This window comes from Entelurus aequoreus, linkage group LG09, assembly GCF_033978785.1.
Source record: "Entelurus aequoreus isolate RoL-2023_Sb linkage group LG09, RoL_Eaeq_v1.1, whole genome shotgun sequence".
Lineage (NCBI taxonomy): Eukaryota > Metazoa > Chordata > Actinopteri > Syngnathiformes > Syngnathidae > Entelurus > Entelurus aequoreus.
The window spans coordinates 28,004,801-28,017,215 of NC_084739.1; the positions used below are offsets into that span (position 1 = coordinate 28,004,801).

Genomic DNA, 12,415 nt, shown 5'->3' on the forward strand with positions numbered 1-12,415 from the left:
TGGCAATGATAGATTACTGAACCAAAAATCGTGACCACCAACTGGGAAAAGTAGTTACTGACAGTGGTTTTCTGAAGTGTTCCTGAGTCCATGTGGTGATATCCTTTACACACTGATGTCGGTTTTTGATGCAGTACCGCCTGAGGGATCGGCGGTCACAGGCATTCAATGTTGGTTTTCAGCCTTGCTGCTTATGTGCAATGATTTCTCCAGATTCTTTGAACCTTTTGATGATATTACGGACCGTAGATGGTGAAATCCCTAAATTCCTTGCAATAGCTGTTTGAGAAATGTTGTTCCTAAACAATTTGCTCATGCATTTGTTGACGAAGTGGTGACCCTCGCCCCATCCTTGTTTGTGAATGACTGAGCATTTCATGGAAGCTGCTTTTACACCCAATCATGGTACTCACCTGTTCCCAATTAGCCTGTTCACCTGTGGGATTTTCCAAATAACTGTTTGATGAGCATTCCTCAACTTTCTCAGTCTTTTTTTCCACTTGTGCCAGCTTTTTTGAAACAGGTTGCAGATCCGAACCATGGGTTTTGTGAACTGTTCCAGCCATAGTACAATGCTTGATTGTTTGATCATTTTGAGTATTTGCATTTAATTAATAGAGTGAAATGTGTCAACTGTTGTTAAGAATTTGAGGAGTGATCACATTACAGACAATATTTGACTGTTAATGTTTCTGATTACTTCTTCCAGTTGTGCCATAAGGGGAGAGGGCACTGTGCTGAACTTGAGCACGAATCAGCACTCGCACAAGCCAAACATGCTGGATTGTAGGGATGTGAAATGGACCCAAGCACAGTATGTCTGGCCTATAGTGTGAGTATGTCCTGAGTGAATGGGTCAACCGGGTGTAAAGATGTGACACCTCCTCATACCCATGTCCCCCCTATCCCCGTTTGTCCAAACACATGTGCCTCCCAGATGAGTTGGGACCAGCACCCCCTGCCCCTTAGGCACCCTCCCACCTCACGGGCTCTCTCCACCTAAACACAAAGTTCAAAGGGCTCCTCAGCCTCCTCCAGACCATGAAAGCCAGATGAATCCCAGGATCAAAGAACCCCTCCTCTTCCTCCCCCTTTTCTCCCACAGCCTCACGCCCTTGCTCAATTGGTGGCTCCTCTTTCCCCGCACATCTTGAGATGTTAATACACTTTGATCGTCCTCGGATTTAGCGGGCGATGATTTTAGAAATGGAGGCGACCCCCTTGCTAGATTAAAACAGGAGAACAATTTAAATATAGCAGTGGTTAGACGGCCATCTGCACCCCGGATGAACTTAGGGATGAGAGCTCGCTGCAAATTTACATAAGCTGCCAGCTGTATTCCTGCATGTGGTTGAGCAGTCGGGCATTGCTGGCAAGTGTCTGCCTTTCAGTTGTCATTATGATGGACACGAGACCTCAGAGGCTACCCCGACATCCCCAGGAAGTGGGATAAAGGGGGTTAGTGATGTGCACCAAAGTATTCGCCATCTTCCTGCTCACTCTTCCTGCCCTGATTGCTTGAGTAGCCATGTCTTACGAGTCAGTGAAAGCATGAAAGCAGCGGGGCAGGTGCACAGTCACACATGATCACCTGTATGTTGGGATTCTGCCCATTGATATCAGCTTTAGAGAGGTCGGGGAAATTGTGCAGATCCAGCAGGAAAGCTCCGGGCCCATCCTTGTGGACGTTACTGGCTGTGCCTTGCGTCCACGGGAGAGCAGCGGACCGGTGGGCGAACCGACGCTCTGGACTGGACCGCCAGGATCCTTCAGGAGTCAGTTGGCCCGACGAGCTGCTTTTTGCATGGATGATGTTCTGCTGAGGGGGGGAGGGAGGAAAACATTATTTTATTGCTGGTTTGTGAAGCCCTGATACAAGACATTTTTACTATCCATTTAATGTCAGGTGTGAATGAGAAAAACAATCCCCCAGTATGTGACTTGGCATCTGCACGTCTCAAGTTGACAAAATGCTCATTACTTCTGCCATAAATCTTGAGCTCCAGATAGAAGGAGCCAGAAATAGTAGTCGGCTTTCGCCAAAACATAATCTGTCTAAATCATCATCGTCTGTTGGACTGTGCAGTTATGCTTTGACAAAGTAATATGGCGTGCACATACTCTATGTAGATAGCACACGCTGAGGTTGGCTGGAAGACCAACTGTGTGAAACTGATGGTTTTCCATTACTAAGTCTACACAGACAACCCAAAGTAAACATGCAAAATCATTACTTCGGTTTCTTGCGGCCAAAGGAACATTTGGTTTCTCTGACAAAAGGTACTGAGAATGTATGGATCTTCTGTCAGGTATACATGCAAGAAACAATCGCTCCTTAATTGGCCATACAGCTCTACAAAGTCAGCAATCACGGGGCGGGAGAAACTACCACAAAGAAATCACCACTCATCATGTTTTCTTTGTTCATGCTCCATTTCTTCCACCCCACTGTTTTTGTGGCCTGAGAACATAGCAGCAGTGTGCTGTACGGTTGCGCCGGTCAGTCACAGACAAAGTGTCAGCCCAGCCGCATTGTGGGCTCCATAATAGCCCCCCGGTGGAGCTGTTTGTGTCCGACCAAGGTGCACTCTGGGCTAGTGTAGGCGATCCTAAATGGAGCTGCACAGCATGGATGGAAGGGTTATAAATGTAGCTTTAATTCAAGCGCAAAGGGAACAGTGGCTGCACAGAAACATTAGAGTCCATTACACATATTTAACTTTACTCTGCAAATAAAAGTAGTGATTTAAAATAATTTAAAATATTATATACTTTTTAGGGTCTTTTTTCCCCTGACAGTCGCCCCAAAATCTAAAGAAAAAGAAAAGGAATAACGTGGTAAAATGGAGTGCACAAGCATGAATGGCCTCTTTCTGACTGTGGTTCAGCCATTTGTGCGTAACTGTGCACATACATTCCAAACTTGATAACTATAGAGACAAAACAGTCTTGATAAATCACATTGCGTGTGGTAAATGACTACATTTGCATCTTCTACTAAAACTATTCTGGTCGTTTTAATTAATCAGCGAATACCACATTTTGCATATGAATGAAGACAAACAAGCTAAATGGGCTGCCATCTCTATTTTGCTCATTTAAAAGACGCAATACTTGATACACAAGCTTAGTACATTAGCTTTGCGTGCACTATCAAGTTTGTATGCCTTTTAGTAAACACAAACTTTTAGTAGATCAGGCTGTTGATGTTTTGTTGTTAAATCAGTTAAAAATATGGTAACACTTTAGTATGGGGAACATATTCACCATTAATTAGTTGCTTATTAAAGTAACAAAGACTTAATTTAGAGTTATTTGGACACTAGGGGAACATATAAGGGTTAGGGTTACTAATAAGCAATAATTCTGAGGTTATTGAGGGAAGACTCTTAGTTAATGGCTTAATGGTTATATAATAAGGCCATGCAGAATAAGGCATTCATAAGTACTTAATAATGACTAATTAAGAGCCAATATGTTCCTAATTTGCATGTTAATAAGCGACTAATTAATGGTGAATATGTGTTCCCCATACTAAAGGGTTACCAAAAATATTGTAAAAATAAAAATTGATTTATAGAAAAATACACATTCTTGAAATATTTCCCGACTGACAAACTCTACGGTCAACAAAATGTCAATCATTTAGTCGTCCTCCCTGAATTTCCTAAGATTGGGCCTGCACGGGCCTATAGAAAGTTAAATTAAAAATGAATTTGTCATGACGGGGACTGTGGTGTGGTTTGTTTTCCCATGGTGCAAAGGATTTGGAGCGGACACGACGTGAAGGTAATGACATGATTTAATTTACTCAAAAAAGTAAAAACGAAAGGCGCTCACAGCGGAGGTAGAAAACTTGGCTATGAAAAACAAAACTACCACTTTGGCATAAACTATGGACAGAAAACAAAACTTGCTAACTATGGCCTTAATAAACAATAACTTACTTGCGGACGAAAGGAGCAGCATGAACGATGGACATGAAACAGAGTGTCAGGAGTGTGATGTCGCCAGGCTGACTGCCTGGCAACCACAGGGTTAAATAGTGAAGACATCATTAAAGACAGGTGCGTGAGTCGTGAGGACAGGTGAAAACTAATGGGTTGCTATGGTGACAAACAAGAGTGCACAATGAGTCCAAACGTGGAACAGGTGAAACTAATGGGTAACCATGGAAACAAGACAAGGGAGTGAAAAGCAGGAACTAAAAAGAGTCCAAAACCAAGCAGAACATAACTTAAACAAAACATGATCACACAAACATGACAGAATTGAACTTTTCTAAGCTTTTGGTAATCATGACAATATTTAAATCTGGTGCTTTTTCAAACATGAGCTGCAACATGTGCCATTTTATCGAAATAACACAGAACATACCATTGCATCATGAAACCCAACAAGAGTGTTTGTGGGCGTTTTAGTCCTCCATTCTCCAGTGTAATCTGATCCAGACGAATATTGTGTTGAGTCATACTGTGTAACATGTGGTTTACAGATGACCTAATCCTAACTCACATTTAGATGACTTCATATTCATCATTCAAATATTCTGATACATTTCATCGCAACAGCCATGTTTCTTCATAGTGTATCTCCAATACCATAACTTAAATAAATATAATGAGTTGTACTTGTATAGCGCTTTTCTACCTTCAAGGTACTCAAAGCACTTTGACAGTATTTCCACATTTACCCATTCACACACACATTCACACACTGATGGCGGGAGCTGCCATGCAAGGCGCTAACCAGCAGCCATCAGAGGCAAAGGGTGAAGTGTCTTGCCCAAGGACACAACGGACGTGACTAGGAAGGTAGAAGGTGGGAATTGAACCCCAGTAACCAGCAACACTCCGATTGCTGGCACAGCCACTCTATCAACTTCGCCACGCCGTCCCTAATGTGGTTTATGCATGTTAACTATTTTACAGACAGTAAACTGGCTCTTTGGATGGACCGCTAATAGCAACAGTGAAACAAAAAAATAATGGTCTCATCTTGAGTCAACCAGCTTCACAGTGTCAACATTCCCATTAGAACATTCATAGTACATTCACTGTTGCTTTCAGTTGTCAATCAAGATTTTGTGCTATTGTACATTTTCCATTTCAACGTTTATCCTGTGGAGACGTTTAATATTAATTATATTCAAAGCTAAACATGACATACAAGTCCTTAAGTTTTTGAAGGCCATCCAATATATTTTATTCACATACTGTAAACTACATTTAATGAAATGAGTGTTTATTTTATTTATTATTTTCATTTTATTTTATTTAAGTATTCATGGATGCAATTATATATGTATTCTGTAAATATATACCGGTACTCAACATACTATGTCAGTGGTCCCCAACCACCGGGCCGCGGCCCGGTACCGGTCCGTGGATCGATTGGTATCGGGCCGCACAAGAAATTTAATTTGAAAAAAAAAAAAAAAGTTTTTTTTTTAATTAAATCAACATAAAAAACACAAGATACACTTACAATTAGTGCACCAACCCAAAAAACCTCCCTCCCACATTTACACTCATTCACACAAAAGGGTTGTTTCTTTCTGTTATTAATATTTCTGGTTCCTACATTATATATCAATATAGATCAATACAGTCTGCAGGGATACAGTCCGTAAGCACACATGATTGTATTTCTTTATAATAAGAAATACAAATTGGGACACATTTTCAAGCGTTGACCGGTCCGCAGCTACAAAAAGGTTGGGGACCACTGTACTATGTTGTATACTATATACTATTTTAATTGTGTTAAATAAGGTTAACATGTATTCTGTTGATAAAGAATCAGAGTATTGTATCTTAATGGGGCAGGACATAAGTGTTTGCTTCTTCCTGCTACTTTTCGGACACATATGTTATTTTTATTTTATTTACCTTTTTAAAATTGTATAGATGGAGAGTACGTTTGGTTGTTGTGATCGAAATAAATGATAAAGTAAAAAAAAAAGATATTTTGGATTCTCTTTTTTTTTTTACGTTTTTTTGCGCAAAATTCTCAAACGTCAATGCTAAACAAAAATATCAAACTGTAATGTTTTTTCCCCCTTTTGAAGGCATTTTGTTTAGATGATGTCAAAGGTGAGTAAAATAACTTGTTATGCAAATGTATACTAATTTGATGAAAAGGTATTTAAAGGGTAAAAAATAAAAAATAAACATTACTGTACATGTTTGGTAATTTAGGGCTAAAGTTGATTGAAAGATTTGATCAAATAAAGTTAATAAAAAAGAAATCCAACATTTTTTTCATGCCCTTTGAAAAATGAAGGACTTTTATGTCCTGTTTGGATTTGGGGTATTGTGGAATAACTGCCAGTGTATCATACACCGTGAAGGAATTGGATGTTGAAATGTTATGATATAGCATGAAAAAAAACTATTTGGAATCATGTTTAATGGAGTAACACAACATAAATTATAGCCAAAATACAGCAACAATTTATTTTTTACATGTCTGCCATGCGGTGGCAACTTTTTAAGTGTTCCCTGTGACTAAGTCTTGTACATTTCCTTCTAGAAATAACAATTTTATTAGCAAATAATTTGTATTCATTATAAAATATTTTCTTCCTCTGATATTTTGTAATAATTGGGAAAAACGTCACTATTGGGGACATTTCCAAATGGCTTGTTTGGAGTAAGTATGAAGGAGGGCAATAAAACATATAAAAAAAACTAAACAGAAGGTCGATATTTTTCACAATTAACAATTATATTAAATAAAAATAGCTTGTTGGGCCGAGAAAAAAGTTTGACGTTCAGGATTGTCACTCACGACTGTCTTGTGCACATACGCAAAAGCAGTCCCAGAGAAGCAACTAATGATTTGCAGTCTTGTTGTTGTTACGATAAAATAAACATTCAATGATAGCTAAGGTTAGTAGCTAAACTTTGCCAAATCGAACAAACAAAGCTAATGCGTGTGTTACGTGGGCCGTAGTTTAGATGCTCAAAGCCACAAGAGGGTGGCATATAATGCTTACAACACTTTAGACGGTGAGCAACCTTTATTCAACTATGTAAAGGTTTAAACAGTCTAATGTGTGTGAAACATGTCATCAGCATTGCTGATTCTGATATCATCGTAATATCACAAAATGTATTGCAAATGTTGCCGTAATACTTTTGATAGGTTACAAACAGTAAATACAAGGAAATAAAAAAATAAACAAAAATATGTATACAGCCCTGTTGTAGTATGGTTGGGTGTATGGAGATTCAAATGTGATTAAATTAGGTAAATAAACCTTTAAATAATTACTTTGTTTCATTATTAATTAAAATTGGAATTAAGTACATAAATGTTATTAAGTTTGTCATTAATATTAAATATAAAATTATATATCTACTTAACAATGTATTTATTTACCAATTTAATTAAATGTTACATTATGTAATTAATTAATATCATGCAATTCATTACTTCAACTATTAATTTCACAATTTAAATAATAGTTTCATGTTTTAGTTATTTTTTTCATGATTTAATTATTTGCCATTTATTTCACTATGTGATTATTTCACAATTTAATTAATTGTGTATTTATCTAACTCAAGAAGCTGTGTGGCAGCATTTCATGAATTTATTTTATCCGTCAAACTTAACCGTTGATTGGTTGCTCTGCGCTTCCACTTGTGTGGAAGCCTTCTACTAGAGAAGCGGAGGAGTACTGGTCGATATCTTAACTCTAATAACTTTAATACATTCCTCTATTTTAATGGGTCAGCAGGTCTTGCTTCCACATCAATACAGTCGTGGCGGTGGGAGCGTGGTCAACATGACGTCATCATATAATTTGCTTAACAGTCGATGATGCATATATTTTCTTTTAAAAAGACCTAAAAAAAAAAGTACCTACCGTATTTTCCAGACTATAAAGCACACTTAAAATCATTTTTTTCCCCTCAAAACTCAACAGTGCGCCTTATAACCTGGTGTGCCTAAGGTAAGGAATAAGTTTGGCTGAGCTTACCCACCTCGAAGCTATTTTATTTGGTACATGGTGTAATTATAAGTGTGACCAGTAGAAGGCAGTCAAACATAAGAGATAAGTGTAGGCTGCACTATGATGCCAATATGTCTCAAGTAAACAACACCAAGATTTTAAATGTTCCATTGAAAATATAGAATATTACACACGGCGCTGAAAAATCTATTAAAATGTTTTAATATGACTTTGGTGAGCTATGAAGCTGCACCGCTTGAAGGATTGTCGGCGCATTAAACATACCAGTATTATTATGATGTGTGTATAAGGTAAGACATATTATCTGGCGTTTTGTTTCGCAATGTTATGCAAACGCAACTGTTCTTACCTTCTGGTACCTGCTGATCTGTATTTGGGATCTGTTTAATTCCTGAAAAATTGCGCGTGTCTGTGCCAACGCCGTGGTTGATAAGCATGTTGTTTTTCTCTATCTTCTTGTCATGGGACATATATCCTCCGCTGTTGCCATTTCTTGCACGCTACACCGCTACAACAAAGATGACGGGGAGAAGACGATGTCGAAGGTGAGCCACGTAAATAAAACCACCCACAAAACAGCGCATCCTGAAGCCAGTGTCAGAAAGCAGTTGGAAGATGATCTGTAAAACATAATCTATGCAACATTTTGACCAAAAAACACACAATTACATGTTATGTAGACCACCAGGAAGTGTTTTCAATTTAGAAAAATAAATAAATAATATGACTCCTTTAATCCGGTGCGCCTAATATATGAAGAAAGATAAAAAAATATTCGGCTACTCTCTAAACATTAGTACAGTCTCCAGTTAAAAGATATGAAGATGCTTACAAAGAAAACATTAATTACAATTCTCCATAGCAACAGGAATAAAAATTGAAAAAGGCTACGGGGGAGTTATATATTTCAAGGTCGCTCATTTTGCTGTCAGACCGATCATCCAATAATAGAATAGAATAGAATAGAAAGTACTTTATTGATCCCTGGGGGTAATTCAGCACCACAGTTTGCTCACAATATACAATAAACACTTAGGTATATTTGACATATGAATAATATAAATGCAGTATATTATACAGCATTATATATATATATATATATATATATATATATATATTAGGGGTGTGGGAAAAAATCGATTCGAATTCGAATCGCGATTCTCATGTTGTGCGATTCAGAATCGAATCTCATTTTTAAAAAATTTATTTTTATTTTATTTTTAAATTTTTAATTTTAATTTTATTTTTTTTAAATTAATCTATTCAACAAAACAATATACAGCAATACCATAACAATGCAATCCAATTCCAAAACCAAACCCGACCCAGCAACACTCAGAACTGCAATAAACAGAGCAATTGAGAGGAGACACAAACACGACACAGAACAAACCAAAAGTAGTGAAACAAAAATGAATATTATCAACAACAGTATCAATATTAGTTACAATTTCAACATAGCAGCGATTAAAAATCCCTCATTGACATTATCATTAGACATTTATATATATATACAATGTAAATAGTCATGAAAATAAAGAAAACGCATCGAATGAGAAGGTGTGTCCAAACTTTATATATACATATGTATGTATGTGTATGTGTGTGTATAATATATAAAACTCCTGAAAAAAGGACAAATATATCCTCCATAGCCGTCACTTCTTGGAAATACTTCCAGGTTTCGGACCAAAGTAACCATTGGACTAGTTTCCAGTTAGTCCCGCCCACTGACTTTGATGGGCGAGTTTGTCAGAATATATAATCTCATGAATTGCTGACACAAAGGTTTATAAAATAAATAAATACATAACTAATTAAATAAATAATGAAGTAATTGATTAAATTGTGAAATAACTATATACATTGTGAAATAATTACATAAATCATTGAATAAATATGAAATACACATTCTTTAACACAGTTATGTATTTATTTCCACTTCTAATTGATAATGGCACACATAAGTAATTACTTAAAGATGTCTTTTTTTAATTTGATTTTGTCCCATTTGCCATGTACCCTAAAAGCATATAATAAATACAAGAAGGACCCCCCATACTAGTGATTCAGCAACCTCGGAACCATTTTTTTCAGTAGATTGAGGGAGATATTTGTCAAAAATAGACATTTTTATGGGCTTGCAATTTTTCGCCATTCGCAAGTGGTCTCGGAATGTAATCCCCGCATATTTACTGTATTTATAAATATAATTGGCAAAAGAATCAAAACATCAGTCAAGTCTTTATAGTTTATGAAACAAAATCTGTAACTGATTTTGCACATCCTCTTTGACTTACTACTAAGATATATTTGTGCTTAATGCCTTCCTTGTATTTCATCTTAAAATGATGCGTAGCCAAGTATTGCATCATTCTTGCCTTATCCTTAAACTGGAGTGACTTCTCTTGTATTTTGTGAACATGTTATATGCAAAAATCACTGTTGTAAAAACAGAAATAACTTTCACAGCACCAAATATATATTTAAAAACAATATTACTTAACGATTAAATCGAATTGGAATAGGCCGGGGGTCAGCAACCCGCGGCTCTCGAGCCGCATGCAGCTCTTTAGTGCTGCCCTAGTGGTTCCCTGGAGCATTTTTATAAAAGGATTGAAAATGGAAAAAGATGGGGGGGGAAATATTTTTTTTGTTTTAGTATGTTTTGTGTTTGAGGACCAACATGACACACACCTTCCTAATTGTTACAAAGCCCACTGTGTAATATGTTTGTGTGTATGCTTCACTGATGAGAGTGTTTGGTGAAAATTGTTTTGTCCTACTAATTTCGGCAGTTCTTAAACTCATCATAGTGTGGACTTTGACGCAACAGTTTGTTTACATGTAAAATCTTCCACTCCTTCTTTGTCTCATTTTGTCCACCAAACATTTTATGCTGTGCGTGAATGCACAAAAGTACGCTTTGTTGATGTTATTGACTTGTTGGCATATTTGGTCAGTTTATGACTGCAAGCTAATCAATGCTAACATGCTATTTAGGCTAGCTGTATGTACATATTGCATCATTATGCCTCATTTGTAGGTATATTTGAGCTCATTTAATATCCTTTACTTTTATCTTATTTGTATATAATTTAGTTTTGCATGTCACAAGACACATTATCTGTATGTATTATTGGCTGCATTTCAGATAGTTGTTTGTGTGCCATGTTGTTCCAGACCACAGCAAACATTACCTATCTTGCCAAAGATTGAAACAAATCTATTAAAAGAAGACAGCCTGCCGCTTCCTTTAACTTGGACACACACATCTATACCTTTGGCCATTAAAAGCCAGTCATTTCCAGGAGTTATCTCACCTTCTGAGTAGCCTCTGATTTACTAATGATTTCTAATGTTGTAAAAATGTGGAGAATAAATATTACATTTCAACATTTCTGTCAACTAAGATTTGCTTCAGCCTGCGACACATAGTCATTTTGATAGTAGGCTATTATAGCTAATATAGACTCTTACATCATGTGTTGCCTTCATTATAACACTTATATACGGCTTTTCCTTTTTGCGGCTCCAGACATATTTGTTTTTTGTATTTTTGGTCCAATATGGCTCTTTCAAGGTTTTGGGTTGCCGACCCCTGGAATAGGTCATGGACAGGTGTAATTTCCATTTTTAATTGTATGCATAATCAATAAATATAGTAGGACAGGCCGAGCTCATTCTGCCCTCCGCCTACGTGAGTGCACGGCTGAGAAGCATCTGGCACAATGTGCAACTGCCTTCATTTCCTGCCAGCCTCCTGGGAGGCGGAAAGGACCCCTGAGTTGTTCCCAATTGAAAATAGAGTCATGCCCCTTTAAGCAGCCCTCACAAAGTGAAAAAAGGGGAAGCGGGAAAAGAACAGGAGCGAGGGTGAGGGTGTGTGTGGGTGTGTGAGGAGGCTGGCTTGTGTGCATGTGTTCATTCAAGGCTTTTAGGAGTAGGGGGTGACACCCTGGGGGGCCCAGATGAACTGAGGGATGGTGTGTCACTTTTGATCTCCAAATTAAAGCACACAACTCATTGAAAAGGATTGCACAGCACTGGCTGCAAGTGGAGCGCGGCCTGACATTTTTTTTTTGGTACCACTTTTTTAATATGCTTCCTACTCTGGACTATATTAAAAGCAAATGAGAAAACGGCATGTGTGTCCCCACTGAGGTTGAAATAAATGGAAAAACTGATGTGCTCACTTTGACACTATCAGGAAACGGAGGTCTAATTCCTTTCGCATGACTTATTCGCAATTTTTTCACACATATAAAGTATGTATTTTTTCTCCAAATCATTTTGCAGAAAATAAATCAGTGAATCTGTAATTTAGGCATAACAATAATAATAAAAATGTGTGCTTGTGGGTTAAAGCTACTCTATTTTATTTTAGGAATCTATGGGCTATATAAATAAATGAATATCGATTTTTTTTTT

The 12,415-nt window shown here is 37.3% G+C and overlaps 1 protein-coding gene across 4 annotated transcripts in view; it reads right to left on the minus strand.

Moving 5' to 3' along the window:
* ism1 (isthmin 1) overlaps positions 1-12,415 on the minus strand; it is a 51,904-nt gene that overhangs the window by 16,764 nt on the left and 22,725 nt on the right. Inside the window, exons 1-2 of one of the 4 annotated variants that reach the window (XM_062058489.1) lie at positions 3,948-4,070; positions 1,592-1,816 (exon numbers count right to left, since the gene is read on the minus strand). In XM_062058489.1, the coding sequence (XP_061914473.1) occupies positions 1,592-1,816; positions 3,948-4,058 (336 nt within the window). In that variant the 5' untranslated portion in view covers positions 4,059-4,070. Of the gene's footprint in view, positions 1-1,591; positions 1,820-3,947; positions 4,071-12,415 lie in introns of those variants that run through there. The other 3 variants (XM_062058488.1, XM_062058487.1, XM_062058486.1) reach the window with 3 other exon arrangements.